At 36.3% G+C, this 27,983-nt stretch overlaps 4 protein-coding genes across 5 annotated transcripts; 1 reads left to right on the top strand and 3 right to left on the bottom strand.

Moving 5' to 3' along the window:
• Window positions 1-14: 14 nt before the first annotated feature.
• Window positions 15-704, bottom strand: LOC147542760 (ubiquitin-ribosomal protein eS31 fusion protein-like). The gene has a single exon (XM_086673010.1). The coding sequence runs from the start codon at window positions 644-646 to the stop codon at window positions 176-178; it is 471 nt and encodes a 156-aa protein (XP_086529136.1). The 5' UTR covers window positions 647-704; the 3' UTR covers window positions 15-175.
• Window positions 705-1,397: 693 nt separating this feature from the next.
• Window positions 1,398-4,425, bottom strand: LOC147542759 (Mitochondrial import inner membrane translocase subunit Tim17/Tim22/Tim23 family protein). The gene is made up of 5 exons (XM_086673009.1): window positions 3,880-4,425; window positions 2,871-2,975; window positions 2,238-2,493; window positions 2,020-2,097; window positions 1,398-1,762 (listed from the first exon to the last, which is right to left on the bottom strand). The coding sequence occupies exons 1-5, from the start codon at window positions 3,916-3,918 to the stop codon at window positions 1,626-1,628; spliced, it is 615 nt and encodes a 204-aa protein (XP_086529135.1). The 5' UTR covers window positions 3,919-4,425; the 3' UTR covers window positions 1,398-1,625.
• LOC147542758 (large ribosomal subunit protein uL29) lies at window positions 4,118-6,508 on the top strand. Its single transcript, XM_086673012.1, has 4 exons — window positions 4,118-4,240; window positions 4,425-4,560; window positions 5,197-5,353; window positions 6,210-6,508. Exons 1-4 carry the CDS (start codon window positions 4,237-4,239, stop codon window positions 6,282-6,284), a joined length of 372 nt encoding a protein of 123 aa, XP_086529138.1. The 5' UTR covers window positions 4,118-4,236; the 3' UTR covers window positions 6,285-6,508.
• Window positions 6,485-13,747, bottom strand: LOC147542757 (uncharacterized). 2 transcript variants are annotated; one of them, XM_086672992.1, is made up of 14 exons: window positions 13,338-13,726; window positions 13,096-13,142; window positions 12,877-13,012; window positions 12,482-12,618; window positions 12,113-12,314; window positions 11,709-11,947; window positions 11,441-11,552; window positions 10,052-10,196; window positions 9,740-9,882; window positions 8,962-9,128; window positions 8,492-8,797; window positions 8,339-8,394; window positions 7,926-8,137; window positions 6,485-7,810 (listed from the first exon to the last, which is right to left on the bottom strand). In XM_086672992.1, exons 1-14 carry the CDS (start codon window positions 13,339-13,341, stop codon window positions 6,630-6,632), a joined length of 3,087 nt encoding a protein of 1,028 aa, XP_086529118.1. In that variant the 5' UTR covers window positions 13,342-13,726; the 3' UTR covers window positions 6,485-6,629. The 2 variants fall into 2 exon arrangements, with proteins under 2 accessions (XP_086529118.1, XP_086529117.1); XM_086672991.1 differs by having other exon boundaries at window positions 13,096-13,747.
• Between the last annotated feature and the right edge of the window lie 14,236 nt (window positions 13,748-27,983).

Here is a 27,983-nt window from a genome sequence, read left to right as displayed (position 1 = left end):
AATTAAAGAGAAACTTCAAAATGATTCAACAATTTGATCGATCAAATAAAGTTCTTAACCAATTCCATCAAAATTCAAAGCAAAATGAAATTCTGCAAGATTCATATTAGTTTAAAAATCCAACCTTTACCCTAAATTCATCAAAAATAAAAGAGGGGTTTACCATTAAGAAATTCTAATCACCACCAGCTTTTTGATAAACATAGGTTAATCCACACTTTCCACAGTAATGACGATCAAAATGATTAGCCATGAAAGTACCAGCACCACATTCTTGATTAGGGCATTCTTTCCTTAACCTTTGAACTTTTCCTGAATCATCAACCTTATAAAACTGTAAAACAGCAAGCTTTACCTTCTTATGCTTATGTTTGATCTTCTTAGGTTTTGTGTAAGTCTTCTTCTTCCTCTTCTTAGCTCCACCACGAAGACGAAGAACAAGATGAAGTGTTGATTCTTTCTGGATGTTGTAATCAGCTAGGGTTCGTCCATCTTCCAGTTGTTTTCCGGCGAAAATCAATCGTTGTTGATCAGGTGGGATTCCTTCCTTGTCTTGGATCTTGGCTTTGACATTGTCGATCGTATCAGAAGATTCAACTTCTAGGGTTATGGTTTTCCCTGTTAGGGTTTTGACGAAGATCTGCATTTTTGGAGGTGAGAAGTTGGAGATGGGAAATGTTGGGGGTTTATATATGAAGGAGATTGGTGTCTTTTAGGGTTTCAGGATTGATAGCTGGACACTGTTGTACGTGGATAGGGCCGGGCCGACATTTAGCCCGTTAAGTCGGCCATTATTGGAGTGGACTCTATAAGCACTCTTTAATCATTTTGACTTTGGGTCAAATAAACCTTCTTTTGACTTTGACCCACTAAACAACCAAGTGGTTATTTTAAGCTTAGAAATTTGATAGAAGCTGCTAGAAAAGCAGACCCACTCCAGAGATCAACTGTCCATCGAAAGTGAAAATGATCATCAAGAGAATAAAAAAAAATCAACTCGGAAAATAGAGATTGTTGGTTTCTTATAAGTCTATAGTAGACTTTTCATAGATTTGTGCAGGTGTGTATAGGTACAGCACGAGTAATGTTAGTATGTTACCACAATTCAAACATATCTTATTTTTTCTTATAGCTATAATCAGACCCTAATATAGCATCTTTCCGATCATATATTTTGGGTAAATGAGTTTTGAGAATGTCATTATTTACAATCAAGTTGACTGACGCGACATGAATACTATGAGTCTAACCATATTCCCTATTATGTTTGAAGGCGACTAACTCAAAACATATCAATAAACGAGCTCAGAACACAGATAATAATTACTTGATCACGACACTTGCCTTTTGTTAGTGTGGAACTATTCTCATACAAACTTATGGTCTATCACTTCTAGTTCTTGCAACCAGCTTTTCTTCAAAAATATGAGTTCGAACATACAAAAAGAGAGTTACATGGAGAGAAAACAAAATACCATACATGAAGAGAAAACCTAGAGAATTTGAAAAGCCATATTATTTCCTTGAAGCAAAACTGACTCATATATGTTCTGTTTTTTTACAGTTTACTCTTCCTTGATGCAGTAAAATTAAGAAACTTTCTCCTCCTCGAGGATATGGTTCTGCTATTTCGTCAAGCTCCCCTCAAGCCTCTCTATGGCACCACCAACTCCACCCTTCTCTCCTCTTCCATCGGCATTAGAATGAGAAAGCTTCTTACTCTCTTCATCCGCCTTCTCCGCGAGCTTCAAATGAAGCCAACCTGAAAGAATTAATAACTTCTCAGTTCACTACATAACTCCCAAACGCTTAATTAAGAACTTAATAGTTGATTACTACCCATAGAAGAGAGTGTTTATAGGTTCAATAAACTTAACCATAATTTCCTACCAAAAACTATTATCAAAATGTTATGTACTTCTAAGCGACGGGATTTTACCACAAATTATGAAATATAAAATCCAGATAATTAAAGCTTATGTATATTAAAATAAGTGAATAAGGATAGGTATATAATACCGAGCGGAAATCCAAGGACAGCGCCTAAAGCTGAACCTAGCATAACATTCCTTAAACGCCATTGAAGGGATCCTGGCACTAGAGAGGCAGAAAAAAGAAGATGATAAATATCAATACGGAAAACTGCTAGATAGACCAACTACCCGTACTATATGATCATAACCCGAATCCTTAGCCAACAGCCAAACTACAAGTATATCTTAATTTAGCTTTCTTACTGATTAGGCCAAAAACTGCAGCAGTAGCTGAACCAGCACCAGCTACATTGTAAACATCATGCACACCACGTTTCTCGATAAGGAGATTCTGTACACCAAAAAATGCAGCTGTGAACATTCCAAGACGAACCCCACCAACTATCGATCCACGAGTAACTCGGACGAACCTTTTCTCCATTGCATCTCTCATTAATCTGTATTGTTCACGCTTGTCTGGTGTGCTCCCTAGCTTTAATGTTACTTCTGCATCCTTGCTCTAAAATTATGCAAACAGTCACTTAGAGCAGCAGCCAAAGTTAATCCATGGTCTATCAACAGATGAAGTCGGAAAATACCCGAGCTACCTATTTGGCTAATTAGGATTCTTGGTATAAATATACTGATGAAACAAATGGTTAGAAAAATATACAGTTTTTAATCACTATATCATATCGACCAAGTACTTCAAAACTTGAAGCTGTTCATCTTTGAGCATTGGCTAGTGGGTATTGGAGCATAACATAGAACTAGAAGCAACTCTTTCGAAATGAATCTAACATAAAGAGTGTTTGACGTTTCCTTTATCAGATACACTAAATGAGCTTCTATTTTCCAACGAAGAACAAAAAATAGAATTAAGAAAAGTTTACTCACAACAGATGCAGATGCCTCCTTGCTACCTCCATACATCATACCAGCAAACACTCCAATAAGGGTAGATGTTCCCCAATTAACAGTTCCTGCAAGCCTCGGACTTTTCTGATTAAAAGATCAAATACATTTTAGGATCCTAAAAGGTTTATAAACTACAAAGATACATAAAAAAAACGATTAATAAAGAACCAAGTAAAACCTATAAGGTTCCCAAAAGCATGATAACGTATTCATTTCCCACTCTTCTTTCCGTCTCTAGACATGTCTAAGACTCTAAGTTCAACTTGACTACTTAATCAACTAGCAATACATATAAGAACCGAAAACACAAAATCCAAAGAAATTCCTGCTACCCACAACGTTAACTTTGAAGTTTAGGGGTTATAGTCGAAAAAAAAAATTCCACCAATAATACATACGTCAACTTAAATGCATCCAAAACAACTCGCTTCATAGATGATCCCTCTATAATAGGGGGATTCTAACAAATATTTCTAGTTATTTAGTTAATTTATGTTTACTTCCTTGAGTATGAGATGTTCGAGCTATTTTTCGATCAACAAACACGGTACCTATATTGTCATACACTCATACATTATAAAATATCCAACAAACAATAGTTTTCACTAACAAGAAGCAAGTAAAGCTGTTCTTTTACGGTTCAAATCTAGGAGTTTTCATGATTCCTTCTTCGGGATATTATTCTGTTTGATCCATAGAAATGCATTAGTTTTCTTACTTAATTATACAAAATTGTATTCTAAGTTGAACCCTAAAACAAAAGCAATTTTAGGGTTTAGATTCATTGAGATCAAACAGATTTAGAAAAAGATCATCTTTAAATCAATACTACTACAACATTGGTGAAGAACTGAAATTGTAACAAAACCTAAAAGCACAATTTGACCTAGAAAATTCATAAACAGAAACTCTAGGTTAAGTTCATATACAAATTCAAATGTCAAACGAATTCTAATATCAAAAGAGCAAAAGATCAAGAAATTCTTACTGTCTCAACGGGTTCTTCTGTATTTTCTAGGGTTTCCATAACTATAACTCTGTACCCAAATGACTAAAAATTCAATCTTTTCTCTTAATACTGAAATCAGAAATCAGATTGATTCCATGAAAGATTCACTTCTTCTCAGCTTGAATGACGACCAGAATGGAATTTGATAGTTTTCTCAGTTTACCAAAATATCATATACTTTTATAAATATGACAATTTTATCCTCAATTGTCATTTCAATTGAAGGCCAGAGAAACCCTAATAACACCCACAGTATAAATTCATCTCTTTCTTTCTAAATTGCTTCTGTAAAGCTTGAAAAGTGAGAGCTTCATTCTCCATTACAGATTTTCTTCAATGGGTAAGATGATTTTTCTTTCTCTCTCTAGAAAGTTGCTACCTTTATGAACTTGTAATATAATTAGTTTCTACTATCAAAATTCCCAAATCTCTAATTAGAATTTATTATGAAGATTAGTAATTTCAGGACTCAAATTTCTGCTTAGGTTTCTTGAATTTGTGTTCTTATAAGTATTTTTATACAGCAAGGATCAAAGTTCATGAGCTCAGGACTAAACCCAAAACAGAGCTTTTGAATCAATTGAAGGAGCTCAAAGCTGAGCTTGCCTTGCTCAGAGTTGCAAAAGTAACTGGTGGAGCCCCTAACAAGCTCTCAAAGATGTAAGTTTTTATTTTTTTTGAAGCTTCATCATTTAATTAGTGTCAATGTTTATCTCATAGTTATAGGAGGTCTAAATGGATAATGCCTTATTGAGAAGACAAGACTCCATTTTCTTTTCTACTAGGGTTTAGGGTTTTAAGCTATTAATTCTTTCGGTTCTCGCTGTGATACCACCATGTTAACAAGCAAAATTTCTTATCAAATACTTGTTGCATCTCCTAATACGGATGTTGTACTTTAGGGTTTTAGCACGAATCCTAGGCGAAAACTCTTACTCTTTTGTACAATGCTAGGTCGGCAGAACTTTTTGATACACTACTTCGCGCAAGATCATCTAGGGTTCTAAACATTTTGTAACGATGGCCTGATGAGCATCTTAAGATCTCGGAAATATCAGAGATGATGATGAGATTCATGGGTATTCTACCAACAAACCAAACCTCGCATTATTTTATCTGTATATGTAGGGCATAGTTCAAAACTTGGATGGTAGTTTAGGGCCAACATTATGATATTTCTGGTTGTTGTTTGCATAAATGTAGAATCGGTGGTGTATTTGAGGCTGTAATTACTTTTGGAGTTCAATGTTTTGTTTTTTAGTCATCCACTTACCCATATATGCTTATTGTTTGCAGTAAGGTGGTTAGGCTTTCAATTGCGCAAGTGCTTACGGTTATCTCGCAGAAGCAAAAGGCTGCACTTAGAGAAGCATACAAGAACAAGAAGTTTCTTCCTCTGGATCTTAGGCCAAAGAAGACACGAGCTATTAGGAGGCGTTTGACTAAACATCAGGTACTTCAAAATTTCTCATTTTGTTCATGACAGTGTCTAGCATGAGTTGGATTTCTTGTCCTATCTATTATAAATTGTAAATTCACGCGTATGTAACTTTTGTATACATCAAAAACCCAAAAAGAATACGGATATAGTAATTCAATTAGTCTTGAATAAGTGCCCAATATGGCATGAGGCACACTTACGAGGAATTTTCTCCAAGTGCGTTTTCATCATATTGACAATTCATTTCGACCTTTGGTTGGACATATCCGGCTAAAAGCATTTCCTTGATTTTGTTTTCCTTATTTCAATCTTATCAAGTACTTGAGCAAATGTTATGAAGCGTAGTTTGGTTGGTGTTAACATATGTGTCTCTCCGGTGGAGATACTAGGGTTCGAATCTTACTGTTTCAAAAAAAAAAGCATTTGAACATATAGATTAGTTAGGGATGGAAGAATCAGAAGGCAGGTAGCCCGTTTCTTGTGCAAATTTTTTCTCATGTTCTAACTCCCAACACACTTCTTTTACGGGAACTGAGAAAGTTCGCTAGTTAGTACTTAGGTTGCTAATTCATCTTTCTGGAAATTGAAGAAAAATGTCACTTGATCCATAAGTTTGTCCTCGGCCAATAACTTCAAATACATTATCCATCTTCAAGTTTGTGTTACTTGGGTGTTTTCTTTTCAACTAAAACTCGAATATAGAGATGGCTGCCAAAGTTGAGAGTCTACTAACTTGTCGTAGTCCTACGGCAATAATACAAATATGCACATAAATCTTCTTCCATTCATCTCTAAATGATTTTCTTAGGACCCCATCATCCATTTTGTTACGGTTCTGAAATCTGTATCGCTGTATGTAATTATGCAGGAATCATTGAAGACTGAACGGGAGAAGAAGAAAGAGATGTATTTCCCCATGAGGAAATACGCCATCAAGGTCTAGAGAGAGAGAGAGATTGAATTGATGTGTCTATGATTCAACCCCATTGTTTAGCTAGTTTTGTTACAGATACTGTTCTCAGACATTTAGCATCATTATAGCTTGCTCATCAAATAGCTCAACTTCAAAATTTAATGGGGATTAGAGTGTTTGTGCCCACAAAATTTTCAGATTCTGACCTTACTAACAGTTATTGATTCATTTCTTAATGAAATCTTATTGATACACTACTAATTCGTCATCGACATTTCAGTACATTTCCAAGAGGTAGTTATTTCAGTTACAATTCAGTTTTATGAACATCGATGTACAAACACCAGACCAGGAAAAGTCTCCAAACTATGAAGCTCAACTAGATGAAAAGATGTCTTCCAAGTCTTTCATCAATGCTTTCGGTCTTGGTTTGGTATCTCCCGAAGACGTCAGAGACGTACTCCCACTTCTCTTTCCCTTCCAAAACACACCAGATTTTCCAGTTTGACTGCTTGAAGTTGAAGGATCGATTGGTATTCGACCTTCATCTTTACTGAAGCTAGCTTTTGCTAGTTCTCTCAGTTGTTTCAGCCATGGCTTATCAGTATTACCTGAGCTTCTCCTACTCCCTGAACTTCTGTATTGGTCACTTGAAGAGTTAAGTTCTCCTGTTTCACCTTTCTGAAATTGATAATTCAGATTCTTTAGCAGATCACTTGGGATGAAAATCAGTAGTAATCCAAATAAAGCTGTTTTCAACCCTGAGGATAGTTTTTTCTCACCAAACCCTAATCGCCGAACCTGTTTATACAGTGCATACCATTCATTGATCATTTGAGAAAGAAACCCAATTACAAATATCAAAATCATCAAGATCCCAATACTTCTCTCGCCGTGATCTGAAAAACTGTATTCTGTAAGAACTAGACATATAGCGAAAACACACAATTCGCAGGTAACTGAGATAATCTCTACTAACTGAACTCTTTTCTTTATGAATGGCTTTTTCAGAACCATGAAGAATAGCTGAAAGGAAGTGATGCAAAGTAAGAAAGTTGTTGGAGTTCTCGAAGAGTTAGTCATTGAATATAACCCGGCTAGAATTCCGAAAGCAACCCGTTTCACGGATTCTAGTAACGTATAGTAAATTCTGAGAATACCGAAAAGTTTTTGGATGACAGGTGCTTCAGCATCTTCAGTTTCATCGTCCGAATCAATTATACGTTCCGCGTGCTGTCTAGTGTTTCCCCCCGCTATCTGAGAGAGCATGTACTTTGGGGGACCTCTGAGATCTTCAAACAAAGGGCCGAATATTGTTAGACGATCCGAGTTGGGTTGATGTTTCCATGTCCATTGTCCTCTTTTACCAGGACCCAGAGTTACTCTTATAAGCTCAGAATACCAATGAAATTTCTGACCTTCTTGATGAACTTCTTTGTATTGAAGTAACTTAGCCATTGTTATTCCGACCGAGAGAAACAAGAATAAAAGTAGTAACAGAAAACATGGAACTCCCAACAACAAAATACCGATTATAAATCTTGAAATTGCTCCCCCTTGAAATCACAGAAAAACGAAACATAATATTAGCAGATGAAACTGTATCGATATGTCTTAGATCACTAAGGAATTTGATATCGTGAATCATGTTGAAAGTCTAACAGAAGTTACCTTTAATGAGAAACGCCGAGGCCTGGCAGATACAAGGTAAGGCAAGAATTAGCATAAACATCTGAAATCTTGGAAATACTAGAGCACCATAAGTCTTATGTGTTTCGGAGTTCCTTTTGCACTTCAAAATAAGTAGTATAAGAGCATGAAGCATGAAAAAACTGCCAGCAATTATAGCTAACCAAAACATGTTTCTTTCAAAATCCCTCCACCTAAAAAACGAAAAGTTAAGGTTATCGAATAGAAAATCATAGTTAACACAAAATGCTTTGTTCAATAAGTCAATTTGAGGTTCCATGAACAGCATTTCGCCTCGTCTCCAGATTCTTACTTCTGTTTCAATTTTGGTAATCGACTTTTGGAACATTTGTGGGAATCAAATTCATAAAATGGGCAGATTGCGGAAAACATACCCATTTGAATCCTGTGGAATGGGTACAAAATCGGCTTCAGGTTTGCTAAATTGGTTCTGCACATTTAGACTCCAGTATTAGCACCATATATGACAGGGACAGTCACGGCAGAAGAGAATGATATGTAAAATAGTAACAGTTGTCAGTTCTTACGAGAAAAAAAGACTTGTACTCCATTGGAGTAAGTGGCAAGCCCGGTATAGAGGGCCCTGTTTTTAATTCGTTGTCTACCGTTTGAGGGGTCATTAGTCTTCCTGATTCATGTACTTCGAACATTTCTGCATGTGGCGTGAAAGATGAGTTTGAATCAGCTGATGGCCGAGTATGTCTCGATTCCCATGGAAGACGGAGGTAAGGGATGGTCCACTGTAAACCCCTCGTGAACTCATAGTACTCAACTGGTAGTGTAACTGTTAACCATCTAGTCAGAGCAAAGATCTGAATGTGGCATGCTGTTCTCTGTGCACGGAATAAGTAAGATTACGATAAACAAATTGACTTGATACTAATGTAATAATGTTGTCATCTTAGACGATTATGTTTTAACCTATTTCTTGCTTAGAAAAAAGATGTGACAAGCTGCCAAGATTTTGATTATAATTTCATGAAGTTTGGGATCTTACAAAAAGATTTCTTTCGGGATCAGAAGTCAAAGAAGAAGGTCGTGAAAACCCTTCAATTGATTGAAGGCTTGAAGTTGAGACGGTGAGCAGGCCCGCAACTAAAGATGTCAGTGCGAATGAAGCAGTTGTGAAGGTTGAAAGCACAGAAGATACTAAAGGAACAGAATCTGTAAAAGTATGAAAGAAAAAAGTAGCTAAGAAAGTAGGTGAAAAACAAAAAGCAGTTTATAATACAATATAGGCCTACTAGGTATAAGACTACAACTCTACAAGTGTGTAAGATTACGGGTAATACAATCACATCCACAGTGTGACAATCTCTACCACCTTTCACCTTTGTCTGTTTCACCAACCAAGAGTCGAGTATGTCCTTCTCATGAGGCTTATGCTAGAAATAGATAATTAAGAGGTGGCATATTATCTTAACAAAATGGTTGTGCATGGGGCAATACCGACAAATCCGTTTTCATCTTCGTCCAGAGTGTTTCCCTTAGTCTTTAAAAAAAAAGAGTGTTTCCCTTAGAGAAGGAACGAATGGGTGTAACCACCCTAGTATTACCCAAGCACAATCATCGGCATAGTATGCCACTTATTATTCATTTCTAACATAGGCTTCGGAATGACAAGGAACATGCTCGATACCAGAGGAAATGGATGACCAAGGTGAAGTTCACCATGTTAAGAGCATGGTCGTATTCCCCGCGCACTATAATTGTAGGTCATACCTAGTAAAAGAAACTGTCTTTTGTAAAACTGTATCGGGGAGTAACATACTTACAGTGCCTCAGTTGAAGTATATTTGATGCCAGATTTCGGTTTCCAGCAACATCTCTAGTCGAATTTTCAGGAACACTGATAGATACATGATTTTCATCTGCATGTATATCTAGATTATACATGCTCTGACTGATCACACGAAAGCTGAACAATAGTAGATAAAAAGTACTTTATCAACTTCTAATTCAATCTTGTCAGATGATAAAAATGATAGTGCTTTTCCAATAATAGACTTTTTACACGAAAAAAATTTACGAAGCAACTCAAGAGATGGTTTAAAATGAAGGAAAAAAATATAAAGTTACTAACTTGCCTCTGCAAATGGCCCCCTGAAATTGATAAAGTGGATGAATTGAAATCAAATACTGGACTGCTGAATCGCACGAATACAGATAAACTATGTTCTCTTGTCCTCGTAGTAGATGTTGAACTCAGTCGCACCGAAGGTCTTCGCGTGTCTAGAATTTTGAAGTTCAAAGCCATTCATGATCAGAAGAATAGAATTAAATTGGGAGATTTGCTGTTTGGGCCCCCTTTCCTATAATTGACTTGCTGTTTGGACTCCCTTTTTCCAGTGTTGCACTTTGGACTCCCTTTTGACGGAATATTCCGAAAATATTCTGTTTCTAAAGTTATACTTACAAAAATTCCCACTTTACCCTTACACATCAATATTGCAATTTGAAGTCCTTAATTTATTTAACTGTATCTTACTCAAGTAATTGGTCAAAAAAAATAATTTCTCTCCCTCACTTTCTCTCTCTAGCAGTCGGGTACAGTATAAGTGTAATGAGAAGAAACCATCTCAATCTCATTACACTTAATTTTCAAAATTCACCATGGAAGATACATCACAAGTCCCACTTATAATTCTTCAATTAAATCCCAGAAACCAATTCTTGATTCACTACCACCACCAACATCATTATTTCTTTCTCTCTCCTGTTAGTTTAGATGATAATGATGTTAAGATGGATGGTGAGGGGAAGACAATGATAACCTATTTTCTCTCACTAAAACCAGGAAGATGAGGTATCTCACTAGGTTTCAATTGTTTTGTTCTCCAATAACTTTTAAGTGCTCTATCTTTATAACCATCTTCATATGGGTCATTCAAACCAGATTTAATTGAACGGAGAAACCAAATCCAGGTTTGATGAAGATCAAACCGGTTCCTACTTCATGATTAATGTTTACCCAAAAAGTTAGGTTCATACCTAGAGTTGTAATGGAAATTTGATTTTTTTTTTTTTTTGTTGAAATAATGGAAATTAGATTGATTTGGAAAATGGGTCCGGTCAGATTTTACATCTTCTACTAAATACACGATTTGTTCTTACCATAAGTCAATTTCCAGAAATCTAGTGGGAAAGCAAAAGAAATGGTGGGTTAAGCAAGTAAAGGGTAAAATAGTAATTTTTCATTTCATGCTGTTTAGAACTGTTATATTTAACAAAAAGGGAGTCCAAAGTGCAACTTTGGAAAAAGGGAGTCCAAACAGCAAGTCAATTATATGAAAGGGGACCCAAACCGCAAATCTCCCAATTAAATTAGAAGTATCGACTCAATTTTCTAAATGTAGATCATATCTCATGTATCGAATCACTTCGGAAATAGAAAAATAGAAATTTTACAGAAAGCAATTAGCTAAGTAACTTTGGAAATAGAAATTTTCCGATACTTGGTTGAGTGAGGAAGATACCATATAGAAAGGTGACTGGGCTCATTGGAGAAACTGGTGTTCCCTGTCTACTTATTATAGAGCTCGATTTTATGCTTATAGTGACTACCGAAACTTCGGTAATGTTCGTAACCTGAAACCAAATGATCATCAAGTCAGTCATTCAGAAAGAAAAGAGATCGGTCATGGTTATTGATGGTATACGAGACTTGCCAATAGAACCGAAGCTCATTTCAGTCTAAGAGAACTGGAGCATGAAAAGCTTCACTTGTGTTAGAGATAAGCTCACCATAAAGCCAAACCGACGATTCCCATTGCTCCTCATGTTAGTAGGATGAAGCACACCTTGATCTGTGTGAACAGAACTAAGAATTTCTGCCGTTGAGTTGAGAACAGGTTCCGAGAAGTAAAAATACACAAGTAGGTTCTTATAGTTATTAGTTGCCTGAACTGTTCTCAACTCATTATTAAGTCGAATTTGCTTTTCCGGTATATGAGTCCTCAAGTCGAAAGAGACACTCCTTCTATCTGAAGAATCAAACACAGAAAGGTTACCAGAATGATGAGAAAATGAAAAGGCCGAAAGCTGCCAAAAATAGGAATTACTCGAAACAAACTGATATATAAGTTAGTTTAAGTTCCAGTCAAGTGTATTCATATCATCAATTCAAATAAGCGAAGAACATGAGTTACCAAAACGAATAAGAGATATTGAATTAGCTGTTCTTGTAAATCTATTTCCAGCATTGTCTTTACAAAAGCTCCTGTCCATTACCAACACCACTCGTCCATACTGAACAGTCGATGATAAGCCCACAAGAAGAGAAAATTCGAGATTTGGCCGAAGAATCGTGAGCGAATCTGGTATAACTTGACCAGGACCATATACAAGAAGCTGTTAAGAGGGCATAGTTCTGGTTTAGAGTAGTTTCGATCTTTTCGGTGAACCAAACAACAAATTGGGGGTTGCTCAGAGCCTAAGATAAAATTTATTAACTAAATCGTAAAAACAAAAACGGTGATTAGGAGTTTCAATGTACTAAATTGACTCTGAGAACTCACATTGCACGAATTAACAGATGCACATCCGAAACCACCTTCGAGGGTGCATGGTTCACTGAAAGTAATATTTACAGATATTTTCGAGGCATTTGTAAAGGTTGTTGAAGGTCCGAGATATGCAGTAGGGGGCACAGTATCTGCATCAATAGCATATAAGAAAATTAGCAAACAACATATATATATCTTCGAATCGACAAACATCCAAATTTTCTAGCTTTCAACTTCAATTTGTTAAGTGGGTCGTGCCTACTTCTCGAAAATAGATGAAGGGATTTGAATTGAAATTCCACAACATCGAAAGAAATTCAATTAAGTGAAATTTAAAAAGTAATAATTATACTATTTTTAAGAACTAAACAGGATTAATAGAGAATAAAATGTACTAGTTTTCTAACCAATAGTCCAGTTATAGGTAGCACAACCAAGATCTTGACACCCATTAATGCAAACCTCAAACTTATGATCTCCATCTAACAAACCCATGTATGAAACTTTCTTTTCTTCACAGTTTGATGAAATATTATCATCTAGCTGCAGATAAACACTTCAAGATTAGTGAAAAAATAGAGAGAAATTAAGGAAACAAAAACTAAAGGAAGAAATACAATACTTGCCTTGCATTGAAAGCTACAATTTCTGCCATAATTTCTCTCACCCAAAGCTTCAAACACAAATGAAGCAGTTGTGATACTTGAGATTGGCAAAGGAGTTTTTAGAAAATTAACAGAGACAATTGAAGCATCACAATGGGTTTTTAAAGTGAGAAATAGATAAAGCAAAAGAACCCATGAAAATCTATTCAAACCCATTAGTGAAAACTCAAGTTTGAAATTGATAGTGGGGATAATAAGACTACCCATTTACAGATTCAGACATGAAGAGCAGTACTACTACTACAAGGACAGACTGGGGTTAGGGTACATTGCTTGCTGGTAGTGGTGGGGTTACAATAAATGCTTAGAGTTTCAGAGCAATGAATTCATCATGTTTTTGTTTTCTAGGGGTAATTTGAGAAGAAAGACTCTTGAGAGTGTTGGTGGAAAAGAGATTAAAATAGGAGTATGTGATTATTTTTTATAAGGTCTAATAATAAGTTGAGTTGTGGAAATGATTTGGTGGCTGTGAAGGTTCTATTGCAGATATTGCACATGAGACTGACATTCAAAGTATTTCATATGTTGATAAGAAAGAGAGAGAGAGAGAGAGGGGAAGTGACAATTTATTATTTGTCTGATACTGAGACTCAATAATGGTAACAGTGATTGTAGGAGATAATAGAAGACCTTTTTGAATTTTAGGAACGTTGCTCTTGTCAAGCTGGAGAACGGCACAAAAGATATATGATGTACTTTTTTTTTCGGATGATATTATATAGAGTCATTTCCTTTTTGACCCCCTACTTTGTGACTAGTTCCTTTCTTAGCCTCCTATTTTTCATAACTTCAAATTTGGCCCTCCTATTTTCAAATAAATGTCATAACTACCCTTCCTAATTTCAAAATAAAAATATATTAAAAAAAGAGATATTTCCACCTCACTTATTTGTAAGTAAATGCCATAACTATCCGAATTTTTTCTCTTTTTTTTCATATTTTTAATCTTTTTTTTGATATTTTTATTTTGAAATTAAGAAGAGTAGTTACGGTATTTGCTTGAAAATAGGGGGTCAAATTTGAATTTATGAAAAATAGGAGACCAAAAAAGAAGCTGGTCACAAAATAGGGGCCAAAAAGGAAATGACTCTATTATATATGATGTACTTACTAGAACTTTTGCGGTTGTTCTAATTTAGCCATCAAAACTTGGTAGTTTTCGTTAGTCATTCTTCACAGATTATTTTTTATTTTGTTTTTATCACTAGAAAATATTTATATTTGTATCATCTTTCTTTCTTACTCGTCAAATTAGGTTACTGAAGAGGGTCGCTCGCAATGGTTGACTTGTCAGTTTGGTTTTAAAGCATAGACCCAGGGAATCTTTACTTTAGTACAGTGTGGTTCTCCCATCCCATTACAATCCATTGATGCAGCCACCTTCGACTTGAAAAAATGAATGATTTTGTTTCTCCTATCTTCTTCATCTCACCACCACCCTCATCATTATCCTTTCTCTCTCTCTCTCACTCTCTCACTCTCTCTCTTCTCTCTCACACACACACACACACAGTCGTGGATAAGAATGTGTAGGCTTTGGGCGAAATTAAATTGTGGACCTTTCGTACAAAAACAAATTACGAGCAAAAAATTGACCAAAATGTAAGATGATGAAAATCATAGATGATTCACATGTGTATTTATGTATTAATGGTGAACAATTAACTTATCTTCGTGTTATTGAGAAAATCATGAGATCATTGACAGGTTATTTTGACTATGTTGTTGCTGCAAGTGACGAAGGAAAGGACCTTTCAACTATGTCAGTTGAAGGTTTGATGAGTTCATTATGTTCTTATGAACATAGGATGAAGTTGCAGGGTCTATAGAATAAGTTTTTTAAAGCAAAGTGACTTTGTTTGGAATATGTGGTTCTAGTAGTGAAACACCTACCGACAAAGGTGAAGAAAACCATGGTAAAGAACCCAAAAAAACTGGAAGGTATAACAAATCTAAAGTTAGATGTTTTCGTTACAAAAAATTAGGTCATTATAAGTCAGAATGTAGAGTTTTCAATAAATACTCAGAGCATGGTAACTTTGTTGAAGATGATGTAGAAGAAGGAAAAACTCTTTTATTAGCTTGCAGAATGGATGAAGATTCGGTCGTAAGTGATGAAGATAGAGTTTGGGACTGTCCTGTTAAAGAAGATCATCAAATAAAAATTTATACTGATGATGAGACAGTAGCTTCAGAATCTCAAGTAATTGAGATTACACCTATTTCTCTGAATATTCATGATAATTCAAACCCAGAATTATGTCTCAGTTCAACTTGTATTCAAGTTATGTCGTCAAGGTTTGATGACTACGTTGTAAGCAATGATAATAATGGGTCTGACGAGGATTTTGCAAGTTTTGTATCTTTTCCATATTGTAACCCCACCGATCCTACCACTTTCAAATAAGCAGTAAAAATGTGGGGTGAATTTCAGCTATAAATGATGAAATGCATTCAATTGAGAAAAGTCATACTTGGGAGTTAAATTCTCTTCCTGCAAGAAAGATTGAAATGGTCTTTCAAAATCAAGTACAAACTAGATGATGGACAAGTAGACAAACTAGTTGTGAAAGAGTACGATCAATAACTAAATCGATATGAAGTTTTAAATTGAAGAACAAATGACCAATATTTTTATTAAGCCAAGGTCTATTTATCTTTCAAGTTGAAGATTATAATGGATGTTATGCCGTTTGAATTTAAGGGAGGGTGTTAAATTTATTTCAACTCAATTTTAATGAGAAGAATAATTTTGTTATTCAAGTAATTAGAGAGTTCAGTTAGTGTGAAGTTATTTTCTTTAGTTGATTATGGATAAGTTTGTGGGTTATGGATGAGTTAGTGGGATAATGTTGGTAGTGGTCATAGTTATTTGAGTCTATAAACAAAACAATCTCTATAGTTAATTTTAGATCAAATAAAATCAAGTCAAGTATTTCAATTCAATTCAGTTTAATTCCGTCTTCATTCTGTTTTGTCTATACAAAATTAGTTTCTTTTATCATTCGGAAATTAAAGTACTTTTAATTTCCAACATATAGGTCTACTAAAGTTCTTTACAAAATGAACTATGTAGTTTAGAGCCAAACAGGCACTAAGACACAAGCTCTTCATCATGTCACAACTCACAGGTATGCAGTAAGTGGTTAAAGCAAAGTCTAACACTGATAATGTTAAGGAGAAAAAAACGCTTCACTGTTAAATGGAGGGGTAGTTTTAAAGGATCACCGGTAAGTGTTACAGAGACGTACCTCTTTCACTAACACCCCATATTCTTTACCTATGAGATCATATTGATAGGAAAGTCTAACAGGCCTCTCCTTGTAACCAAAATTTGTGGGTGGTCATGTGGTAAAGAAGGATAAGAAGTTTTATAGGGGGATACCATAAGTGTTATAGGCGCCTCCTTCCTTCACAAACTCCCTCTCAAATTTGTCTTGAGTGATGCGTCTATAACACTGATAGGGAGCGCTTTTAAAACTACCCAAAAGGGACTTTAGCAAATAAGCGAGGGCCCCTATAAAACTTTCCAATATAGATACCAAAGAGAAAAGTATTATGCATTCACCATTTTTACGAGGGAAACTTTATATAACACTCATCATTTTTACCCACCACACTCACGTTCGGTTGACTTGGCCAATTGTCTTGACCGAGTCGAATTTCACTCACAATCACCATTAAGTCAAAATTGGTCGAGTTGATGAAAATAAACTTAAAATCTTCTTCCCCTCTTGAAACCTACGAATTCTTCCATTAATCTTATGTTCACCACGTTCACTACCCACCACCCACTTAAAGTTTTTTTGTTGAGAACACGTCCCGATATCAAACAATTATCTTCCTTTACTATCATATTCAAATTATTGAAGCTTTTTATTTGTGTTTTAATTGTGAAAATCATAGAAAATGAAGAATCTTCACATTCTTATTTTGATCCAAATAAAACTATAAAGACTAAAGAATCACCACTAAAAAGGTACAGAAACATCCCACGCATCTTCATTTTATGTTTTTCTTTCAATGAAAATAGTGTTATTCTTGAAAAACAAAAAAACGTCATGAAGATAACCTAATAGAGGCATCAATCTGACATATTGCATTATAGGTCGATAGGAAGCTACCGATATATAACGGAACATATCGGTTTAATCTTACCGAGGGAAAACTTATCAAATTCTTTTCAAATGTTGCTCTTTGTTATCTATCGGTAGGACTTTACCGATGCCTTTGTTACGCATCGGTTTCATCCATCCGATAGGTTGCATTAGATGTCCACACTAAGCTACCGATATAATGGAACTGATGCAGGGGCACCCGACGTGGAGGCTTTTTCCATGGCCAAACCGGGCCATAGGCCATCTGGCCATGAAGAGTAGTTTTTAGGAAGTCCCAATTTTAGTATGATTATTAGAGAATTTAGGTTTAGGAATTTATGCTATTTTATTATTTCCAATAATTGGAAAGGTCCAGATTTGAGTCTAGCTATTTAGGAAGTTGCAGTCTTTTAATTATTTAGGAAAGTCTAATTCAAGTCTATCTAGGAAAGTCCAAAATCCTATAAAAGGATGTCTAGTTTGTCCATTATTCTCAAATTGAAGAGAAACCCCTTTGAAGTTTTAACAAAGTTGAGTATTTTAGAGTTATTTAGCCTTTATTTTATCGTTCTTACTTAGTTTATTCATCTTCTTTAATTCCGCTGCGTTTCTACATCAGGAACACATCAGTTTTATCTTACCTACGACAAACTTATCAAAATTCTTTTCAAATGCTGCTCTCTGTTATCGGTCGGTAGGACTTTACTGATGCCTTATGTTAAGCGTTGGTTTCATCTTTCCAACAAGTTAAGTAACAATGATTTCATTTTACCGACAAAAACTTATCAAAATTTTCTGCGAATGTTCTTCTCTATTATATTTCGGTATTACTGTACCGATACCTTCTGTTACATATTGGTTTCATATTTCTGATAGTTTAAGCATATAGTTGGTATCGTCTTATCAATAGAAACTCGCGTCATGACATCTGACCAACATGTATGTGTGTGTGTAAGAAAAGTGGTTGTGTGAGGGTAAAACTATGTTCAAATGTGAGCCCAAATAACCTTGAGTGTATTAAGAAAATGATAGGTGCATATAAGATTTGCCTTTTTATTATGTCTCACAAATCTACCTTGACCGGGACAAGAAAAAACAAACTTTTGATGTGTGTGCATATAACAAAAGATGATGAATGCATATAAGATTTTCATACAGTAAATGGCAGTGTGAAGGCAGACTTAGGCCCAAACGCCAGAGTAGTATTTCTTAGGGTTAATTCCGTTTTGGCCCCCGATTTGTGACCAACTGGCCGTTTTAGCCCCCATAAGTGTCCGGCAGTTCGTTTTGGCCCCAAAAATTTCCTAATTGGCCCCAAATGTTTTCCAACCTCCCAATTATACCCCCATGGCATTTCTGTAATTTATTTATTTATTTTTCCTTGTCCACCTCATCAAACAATTAGAACATCACCTCTGTCCACCTCACCCATCTTCTCCGGCGAAAACTTGCCGGCCGGAATTTTTTATTCCGGCCGGCCAACTTTACCAAAAAAATTAAAAAAAAAAATTTCCTTTCTCTCTCTTCTTCTTTTTCTCTCTCCTCTTCTTCTTCTTCTTTCTCTTTCTTCTCTTCTTCTTCTTTCTCTCTCTTTCTCTTCTTCTCTCTCTCTCTCTCTCTCTACTACCGTCCGGCGAAGGGGAGGATACCCTTCGCCGGACGTCTGGTTTCCAGACCTTCACGGTCTGGAAACCAGACGTGAAGGCCTGGAAACCAGACTGTGAAGGTCTGGTTTCCAGACCTTCGTCTGGATCTGGAGTATTCCAGATCCAGACGAATCTGGACCTTTCCAGATTCGCCTGGATCTGGAATACTCCAGATCCAGACGAAGGTCTGGAAACCAGACGTCCGGCGAAGGGGATCCTCCCCTTCGCCGGACAGTAGTAGAGAGAGAGGAAGAGAGAGAGAGAGAGAGAGGAAGAGAGAGAGAGAGAGAGAGGAAGAAGAAAAGAGAGAGAAAGAAGAAGAAGAAGAATAAGAGAGAGAAAGAAGAAGAAGAGAGAGAAAGAAGAAGAAGAGAGAGAAAGAAATTTTTTTTTTTTTAAAGGTGGCCGGCCGGAATTTTTTATTCCGGCCGGCAACCTTTCGCCGGAGAAGAAGGATGAGGTGGAGAGGAGGTGGTGAGATGGAGGAGAGATAAGGTGAAGTGGATGATAAAGAAAGGGGTGATGTGGCTTTTTTTTGTTTTTACCTTTTTTCAGAAATAATTCTATTTTGGCCCCCGAGGATAATTTCGTCAAAAATTTGGCCCTTGGGGCCAAAACGAACTGCCGGACACTTATGGGGGCTAAAACGGCCAGTTGGTCACAAATCGGGGGCCAAAACGGAATTAACCCTATTTCTTAAAGAAAAACCCAGTTATAGGTCTTGTATTTTCATTGAACTAACGTAGCACCGAGTTATGCCAAAATTTGAAAAAGAAAGAAATATATTTTTTAAATAATATGTTTTTTTATTATTGACTACAATAATCATTACAAAACCATTGATACATCAATACGACGTAATAAGCACAATAACTGCTGAATTACTACTGGCCTAAAGCCCGATGAAATGAAATGGCCTAAATCCACAGAAACTACTTTATTTATACCCAAGTTCATAATTCCTGAATTTGCACTTCCATGGGTTCGAACCTAGGACCTCTGCATTGCAGAGTAGATGCACACTATAACGCATACTATAACTTGGAAAGATTAAGAGAAAATTTTACATATGCTCAGAGTTCTTTTCTACTAGATTATATTCCTTACTCGTGCAGTCAAAATTGCATGGTCATGGAAATTGCCTAGTCATGGTACCATGACAGCCTCAACTTCTAGAGTCTTCGCGTAGCTGAGTAATTGTATAAAAGTGAAAATAGTTAGGACTTGTTCCGTTCCGCCCGAACCGGTTGAGTTAGTGTCTGTTTTCCGCCCGTCCGGACAGACTCCCACCCCTAGTTACGCATTCACATTCACACATTTACTTCATTTTTTGTTTGTAATGGTGGAAAAAAGTACGATGAAGTATTTTTTTTTGTATATGCAATGTGAACATTGTGAAGAATCAGAATAAGAAATTTAATCCTTATGCAATGAATTGAATAACATTACTTTAGCATTTTCTCTAAGTTTTACTCGATTAAATCGATCAACCGAGCCTAACCAAATCGGGTCGAAGCCTGTCTACATGCGGCACATGCCGAATGATTGGCTCGGCTTCGGTCGACGATTTAGTCAAATCAATGTTTATTGGTTCGGCTTTGGCTCGAACCAAAATCGAAAAAACGACCGTTGCTCATCCCTAGTATTCTTTTGTTGAATTTCAAGGAGATGTGAGTGTAGCAAGTAGAAATGGTAAGTGCATATAACATTTCTCGCTAGCTAAAATTAGGATGCGCCAATAGAATAGAGAATGGATCGCCAAAAAGTGACCCGCCTTTAGAAACACCCTCAACTAGGGGTGGGAATCGGGCGGGCGCGGACGGGCTCGGGCAACTATGAGCCGGACTCGGGCGGATCGGGCTCGAATAAGCCGAGTCCGCGATTGGTAGTCGGGCGGATCGGGCCGGACCAAACACACACAATAGGAGCCCGTAGCCCGTCCGAGCCCGGCTGCCCGAGCGGGTTCCAACGGGCTCGGGCCGGACGGGCTCGGGTAATTTTATTAAAAAAGCATTTAAAAAAACAAATTTCTAAATAATTACTTTTTTTTTATGAAGATTCTAAATAATTACTTAAAATAACATAAATACATAGTTAGAAAGTCTACAAAAAAATTACTTAACAAAATACACAGTTAGAAAATCAAATCTGAATATCTCTTAGATTTAGAAAGTCTACAAACTATTACTTTAAAAAAACAGATCTTATGAAAAGTTTCATCTTTGTTAACAGAAAGACCAGCAATCTCCTTACAGTTTCCAGCATCTGAAAATACCCCCATTTGTTGATTTTTCTCTACGGAAAAGGGGTTCTCATGTTCACCATGACCATCATCATTCAAAAGAACGTCTTTTCTAGAATTCAAAACTTCCTCTTGTTCTATCTCTGTGATTTTCCCTTCTCGACCAACTTCCGATACTTCAATTGATGATTCAGTTAACAATTCTACCTTCGTAACTTCATTTTCAGCTTTCTAAACTTCAGATTTCGAGAAACTAAAATCATTAGAGGTTGAGGCAACAGAATCAGTACATGGTTTCTCATAGCCTCCCTCAATTACAACATCTTCCCCGGTTCCTTGTTCTAAACTGTTTTTTCACCGCTAGAAACCCTAACCCCCTCAATTTCAAACTCAGTTAGAGTTTCAGATTCAGAAACATTAACAGTATAAGGTGATTGAGAAACCCTAGAAACCTCTTTGTGTTCATCAATCAGGACGGTTGGTTAGAGATTTAGAGAAGGTGGTAAGTGGTAAAGGATTTAGGGTTAGCTAAGGTGAGGTTTCAATTTGAGAGGTAGAGAGAGAGGCGGGGAGAGGAGGCGGAGAGAGAGGTAGAGGAAAAGAGATTAGGGCTAGGGTTTTTGTTTGGGGTGGGTATTTATAAGAGACGAAGGGGCGGGCGGACTCTATCGGGCGGACACTATCGGGCGGGTAGCGGACGGGCTTTTCGGGCCGGGACTCGGATTTGAGCCCCTGTCCGAATCCCGGCCCTATAAGCCCGAGCCATCGGGCCGGGTAAGCCCGGCTCGGGTTGGCTACGGGTAGCGGTCTCCAACGGTCCGGGCTGAACGGGCCGGATCCCGGGGTCTCGGGCCGTTTTCCCAGCCCTACCCTCAACCCAATGTGACATTTTGCTGTAGCGAAAACTTTCCCTGTAGGAATGGCCAGATCTGATCGGGCACTAAAAAGTAAATGTCCACTGACCCATTAAAGGTGACGGATTTCATGTGCCTTGTAGCAGACTATGTGTTGTCCATGTTACAATTTCATTGTCGATCTTTATGACCCAGTAAAAGGGACATTTTATAGCGACCTTATAAGTGTTAAAGGGGCATCCCTCAAGATAGATTTGAGCATGAATTTGTGAAAGAAACAAGCTCCTTTTACAATTGTAGGAGGCACTTATAAAACCTCCCTAATAGAAAACTAGGGGTGTTCATTAGTATCCGACCAACTCAATCCGATCCAAACGGATTTTGACGGTTTGGGGACCGACCCCAACATAATTCGGATCGGTAACCGAACCAAACCATGAACGGATTGGTTTGGATTTAGATTTGAAAAAATCGAACCCTTCGATTTGAATTTTAGATTGATCTAAAAAATCAATTATCCAACTGCTGTTCACCCCAGTAAAAAACAGAAAGCAACAAAGTTGCGAAAAATAGACTTTTCCTTAGTTTTCTAATGTGGTTCAATTGCTCCACTAGTTTGAGTTTTGGACTCCGTAGTAGCTATTTTGCGTGGTATTATTATATAATTAAATTCATAACAAAATGATTATTTAGAGAATCAAGAAAAGAATTTGGAATTTTGAGAGGGAGAGGTAGATAGCACCTTGGTTTTTCAAGGCGACAAACATACTCTTTGGATTTTGGGTCCCATTTCTTATATGAGTTCGTCCTTTTTTTTCCTCTTTTCTTTCGATTTATGTCTATTATAATCGATCTTGTACTAGTATTTCTTATAAAATTAATACAAGTAATATTCGTGGTTGAGAATATTGAAGAAATGACAAAAATATATATTATTGTCTAAGCAATGCTTGAATGATTCTCTTGACCGACGGAAGTTGGTGGAGAAGGCCTAGTTAAGAAGATACTTATTTTGGGTTCCAATTATTTAACATAGCCATAAATGATTAAGAAAAAACTACTTAACAAACACAAATATTATGTACAAAACCAAAAATTTGGCTATCTAACAATTATAATGCCTAAATAGCAAAAAATAATATTCTTCTATAAAGAATGATTGTAATTAGTTATAATTTAAACATTAGATATAATATTTATTCCATAATATATACTTTTAAATGAAGTACCCGGCACGTGTTGCTTTTGTAGATGTTATAATTGAAGCAGTAAACTTTACTCGGACAATTATTTTTGACAATGAAACTTCATCTCATCAAAGGAGAAATAAATTTCAAATATCTTACACAATTTTGATTACATCGTTAAATACCTAATTGAATTATATATGAGGATTGGGGGAGTATGTTTTATTGTTACAAACGAAGTTAAGATTTCCTTTATGCAGGATTAACTTAATTAAATTACTTTAATCCAGAAGGTGTTTGCAATTGCTTCGTACGTTTATCATATTATAATTAAAAATATATAAATATTTTCTTACCATCAGACATGCCTGAGATTTGAAAAACAAAAAAGAAAATTTGTATTATTTGTATTTATGTTTGTGACAAAAAAAAAAGTTGGAGACATAAACTCTTTTGTCGTACTAAGTAATTGAAACAAAATATAGTAGACATACTACGCTACTTTCGTTAAGAGGTAGAACAGAGGCATGTGGTGGTGGTTGAAATGAAAATAGAAAGGCAAATGATAGAAGACAATATTTATAGTAGACAATGCGTTTATTGCCTAAAACTTGGTCAAAACAAGTTGACCAATAATGGTTAGAGGCAATGTCCAAGTTCAAGAGTGTTTATAACCCACCTCATCTTTTTGACTTATGTCGGCCAAGAGTCGACGACCGGAGTTCGACCGACAACTTTTCTTCTTCTTCTTCTTCTTCTTCTCCTCTTTTATACTCTCTCTCGAATAATATTCCTAAATCTTATCGTCCCCATTATTATAATAATCCTTCTCAATCAGGTATGGGTTATAGCTCAACAACTAGAATTAATTACAATTCGTTACATGAAGAAGTCAACCACAAAGGTGGATCCAATAGTTTATGAAGAATCGCCATTACACTTTTAAAATTTTACCCACACTACAGTGGAAATGATAGAAGATCAGAGAAAATTTTGAAGTTTTTCCTCCAGTGGATTATTCTGCTTCTTTCTGTCAAAATCCTTATGATTATAGTAATCAGCGATCTCAGGTTAATCCTTCCCCATCTCCTCCTCCACCCCAAGTCTCTCGGTGGAACTTCTTTAACCCATTCGATTCGATTAGGAGTGTTTATCCCTATTTCTATCCTAAGGGTAGGTATGGAGTTGGATCTACTAGTACTAGTAATCGTGATTCTGTTGAAGTAAGATAAAGAAAGGAATCCTGGTTTGGAAGATGAAATCCAGAAAAACCCTAGGAAGCAGCAGCAAGGTACAAGGAGAACCAGATACAAGGAGAGAGTAGTGAAGGAATAGAGAGGAGGAGAATAGAATAGCAGGAGAAGGAGAAGAAAAGTCCGACCAGTGATTCTTAAGCCAACGACAACCTAACAATGTTAACTCTCGTTAGGTCAAACATTGATGGAGGCATTGCCTCATACCCGCATATTGCCTTTAACCTTTTTGGAAATTGCCTTTAGCAAGCTAGCCTTTAACAACTTTAGACATTGCCTATAAAATCTACCAAATAGAAAAAGGAATGGAAAAAAGAGGGAAAAATAAGAGAGGAAAAGTTGAGTTTGAGGGTTCGTCGACAACTTTTACAGGCGACTGACGATTGACGACGTATAAGTAGATAATAACGAGATCACAAAGTGGAAAAGAGATAAACAAGTAAGAAATATAAAAAATATATAAAATTATGTCTGACAAAAATAATATAGGTACAACATAATAAGAGTACAATTGAAATAACAAAACAAAACTTGGAGTACATAACGAAGCTCAGACACGATTGAGCAAGGAAGACTACAAATTGTTACAAATTGGGCTCAAAATAGAAATTTTATAGACGTTCCTTATTAGGGTTAAAGGCGCTTCCTTCCCCCCTTCAAATTTGTCACAAAGAGGCGACTTCAACATATATAGGGGCTCGATTTCAAAAACTAAAGAGACTATGAATGCTAATGTGATGTGGCTCATAGGAGATGGGACTACTGTTAAAATTGCTACGGATCCTTGGATTTTGGAAACAGAAAACCATCGTCCCACGTTAACTCAGGATTTGCCTACTAATATTTTTTGGGTTTCAGATCTTATGAATGCAGGAACTAATACATGGAATGAAATAATTTTGCATCAATACTTCGATCAAAGAACTATAGATGCTATCCTCAAGATTACATTACCGATGAGAACACAGAAAGATAGACTAATTTGGTGTCCCACGGAAGGTGGAAAATTCAGTACTAAATCTTATTACAGACAAATTAAACCTCTACCTGATTTACCTGAAAATGCAAATTCATTCCCATGAAAACAATTCTGGAAGAAAAATGAACTCAAACCCACAACCCAAAATTTCATATGGAAGATCATTCACAATGGGATACCAACTCTAGCAAATATCGCTAAAAGGGTTCAGAATATACCTTTCTTTTGTCGCATTTGTGATACAGATGAGCCTGAAACAGAGATACACCTTTGTGGAGAATGCAGCAAATTTAAGGAGTTGATAATACACACAGGTATTACAGATCTACAACAATTAGATGTTGATCCTATTATCAGACTTAAAAATATTCTACTAGATGAAGGTAATACAAGTAGGAAATGGTATATTTCTACATACCTTCTTTGGGAATGGTGGAAGATGAGAAACGAATTGATTTTTCGAAATACTCCAGTTGATATAAATAGATGCTAGTGGAACACGAAGGAGATCCTCAGGTATGTCTCTCTTCCTCAAGATTCGATTAGTACTAACCATGATTTCAGTATAGCAGTATGGATTCCCCCAAACCCAGGTACAATTAAGCTTAACTTCGATGGAGCTTATAAGGAAGATCGAGCTGCAAGTGAAGTGTTAGCAAGAAATTCGGAAGGAACAGTTTTAGGTACAAAGATAATGGAGTTTTCTCCTGTTTCGCCGATTCACAGTGAGGCGATGGGGTTCAAGTCGGCGTTGGATCTGGCCGAAGAACTAGGGCTAAGAGATTTTATAGTAAAAGGTGATGCTAGGGTTCTTTTGAACTTAATCGAAGCCGTCGATCTTGATCCACCTTGGAGAATCCGTCATTTAATCGACGGTCTTAGATCACGCTCTTGTGATCTGCACGTGCGAACTTCTTTCTGTTCAAGAGAAGCAAACCTAGAGGCCCACTTATTGGCTCATCCGATCTAGGTCCTTGGAATTGTCCAGAGATGATTCTAATCCTTGTTGTTAACTTTTATTACTATTTAGTCCCTGTGTGGATATTGTTATTTTAACTTTCACCCTCATGGGTTCTAAACTATGTAATTCGGTATTATGTATGGATTCTACTTTCTCAAAAAAAAAAAACATATATAGGGGCGTTTCTAGAACTCCTCTTTTCTAAATCAAATAAACTTTAAACGAGAAAGAGGTTAACCAGAGGGAGTCTAATCCTGACCTTCCTAGCAGGAGATAAGGTTTCAACCAACTGGGCCAATACCTAAAGGTGATTGCATTTTGTTTGGCCCATGTTAACATAACATATATACTTGGACTTTTAACGATCATAAACATATATGTAATAGGTTAGTTTCGCCCATACCTTATACACAAAAAACATATAGCGTAGGTTAGTTATTGCATTTTACCGATTTTTAGACTATGATAAAGATACATTGTATAGAAATCCTTTCTTTTTACAACAAAAATTCGTAAGTACTATAGACAAATCATACATCATTTGGCTTTGATACATCATAAAGATTGAATAAGCTCATGACCGCTACAAATGATTACCGAGCATACGAGATATCGTACAAAGCCATTATCTACACCCATCCTCAATTTGTGCACAAGGGTGTAAATAAGTGAAGGGTTAATTCTAATTTGGGATAAATTGTCCAACGTCTTAATTAGACCTCCAAACCCATGATTGGTTAATCAGACTTAACGGTCAGTATTTTATTTTCTTTTTCTTTTTCTTTTTTTTTACCATTTCACTAGTTTTTCACCATGTTTCTTAATTTGACTCTTTGTTAGTTGAAAGAGGCTCTAAGAAACAAGTTTTCGAGAGGTGTCTACTTTTAACCCTTCTTTCTTTTTATCAATCTCTCCCTTTCACTCTTATTCCTTTTCATCTCACCACCACCACCACATCATTACTCTCTCCCAACTCTACCACTTAAGCTTCTAGTTGAAGCTTCAGTTAGAGAGGAAGAGAGTGGAGACGGTGGTTTCAGCAATGGTGGTGGTGGTCGCAAGAGGAATAAGAGAAAGAGAAGAATTATTCGTTTTGACCCGTTGTTGACGAAAGAAGCGTAATACTTTAGTATTCAAAAAAAGATGAAAAATATATATATATATATATATTATTCTTAAATTTGACTAACGAAATTTTAATCACAAAGTAAAATAAAATACTGCAGAGATACAGAGACAAAATACTTTATTCAACTATTTGAGCTAAATTAAAATCAACTCGATAGTCTATTACATCTTATAGTTGGGGGGGGGGGGGGGGGGGGGGGGGTTGGGTCATATGATCTTAGTAACCCTTCTAAGAGCATCTCCACTGGGATACTCTAACAAAAACTCTTAAGTCTACTTGTCAAGTGTCAAATGAAGATTCTTTTTCCTAAGTGCTAAATTTTTTGGTCTCCAATGGATATCTCTAAAATCTCTTTAATTAATACACATGTCACTCTTAAATTAAATATGGAAAAAGTAGTGGTTAAGAAAAGATTTCTATTGGTTTAAATTTTAAAGAGACACTAGTCTCAAAGAGACACTCTAATTTTAGAGTTTCTCTCTCTAGACGCTCTACGATAAA

This window comes from Eschscholzia californica, unplaced genomic scaffold (genome assembly GCF_041429995.1).
Source record: "Eschscholzia californica isolate CP2 unplaced genomic scaffold, dmEscCali1.0.p SCAF_4, whole genome shotgun sequence".
Classification (NCBI taxonomy): Eukaryota; Viridiplantae; Streptophyta; class Magnoliopsida; order Ranunculales; family Papaveraceae; genus Eschscholzia; species Eschscholzia californica.
This window is presented reverse-complemented; position numbering and strand designations above follow the sequence as displayed.

What these genes read in the sequence shown, in the direction of transcription:
- LOC147542757 (XM_086672991.1), bottom strand. Translation starts at nt 13,341, where the DNA reads ATGGGTAGTCTTATTATCCCCACTATCAATTTCAAACTTGAGTTTTCA. An exon ending in TACCTATAACTGGACTATTG is followed by an intron (nt 12,619 to 12,876) that starts GTTAGAAAACTA and finishes CTATTGATGCAG; the next exon opens with ATACTGTGCCCCCTACTGCA. An exon ending in CCCAGTCACCTTTCTATATG is followed by an intron (nt 10,197 to 11,440) that starts GTATCTTCCTCA and finishes TCAAAATTCTAG; the next exon opens with ACACGCGAAGACCTTCGGTG.
- LOC147542759 (XM_086673009.1), bottom strand. Translation starts at nt 3,918, where the DNA reads ATGGAAACCCTAGAAAATACAGAAGAACCCGTTGAGACA. An exon ending in CAGAAGAACCCGTTGAGACA is followed by an intron (nt 2,976 to 3,879) that starts GTAAGAATTTCT and finishes TCTTTTAATCAG; the next exon opens with AAAAGTCCGAGGCTTGCAGG. An exon ending in TGCAGTTTTTGGCCTAATCA is followed by an intron (nt 2,098 to 2,237) that starts GTAAGAAAGCTA and finishes CTGCCTCTCTAG; the next exon opens with TGCCAGGATCCCTTCAATGG.
- LOC147542760 (XM_086673010.1), bottom strand. Translation starts at nt 646, where the DNA reads ATGCAGATCTTCGTCAAAACCCTAACAGGGAAAACCATAACCCTAGAA.
- LOC147542758 (XM_086673012.1), top strand. An exon ending in CCTAACAAGCTCTCAAAGAT is followed by an intron (nt 4,561 to 5,196) that starts GTAAGTTTTTAT and finishes TATTGTTTGCAG; the next exon opens with TAAGGTGGTTAGGCTTTCAA. An exon ending in GGCGTTTGACTAAACATCAG is followed by an intron (nt 5,354 to 6,209) that starts GTACTTCAAAAT and finishes GTAATTATGCAG; the next exon opens with GAATCATTGAAGACTGAACG.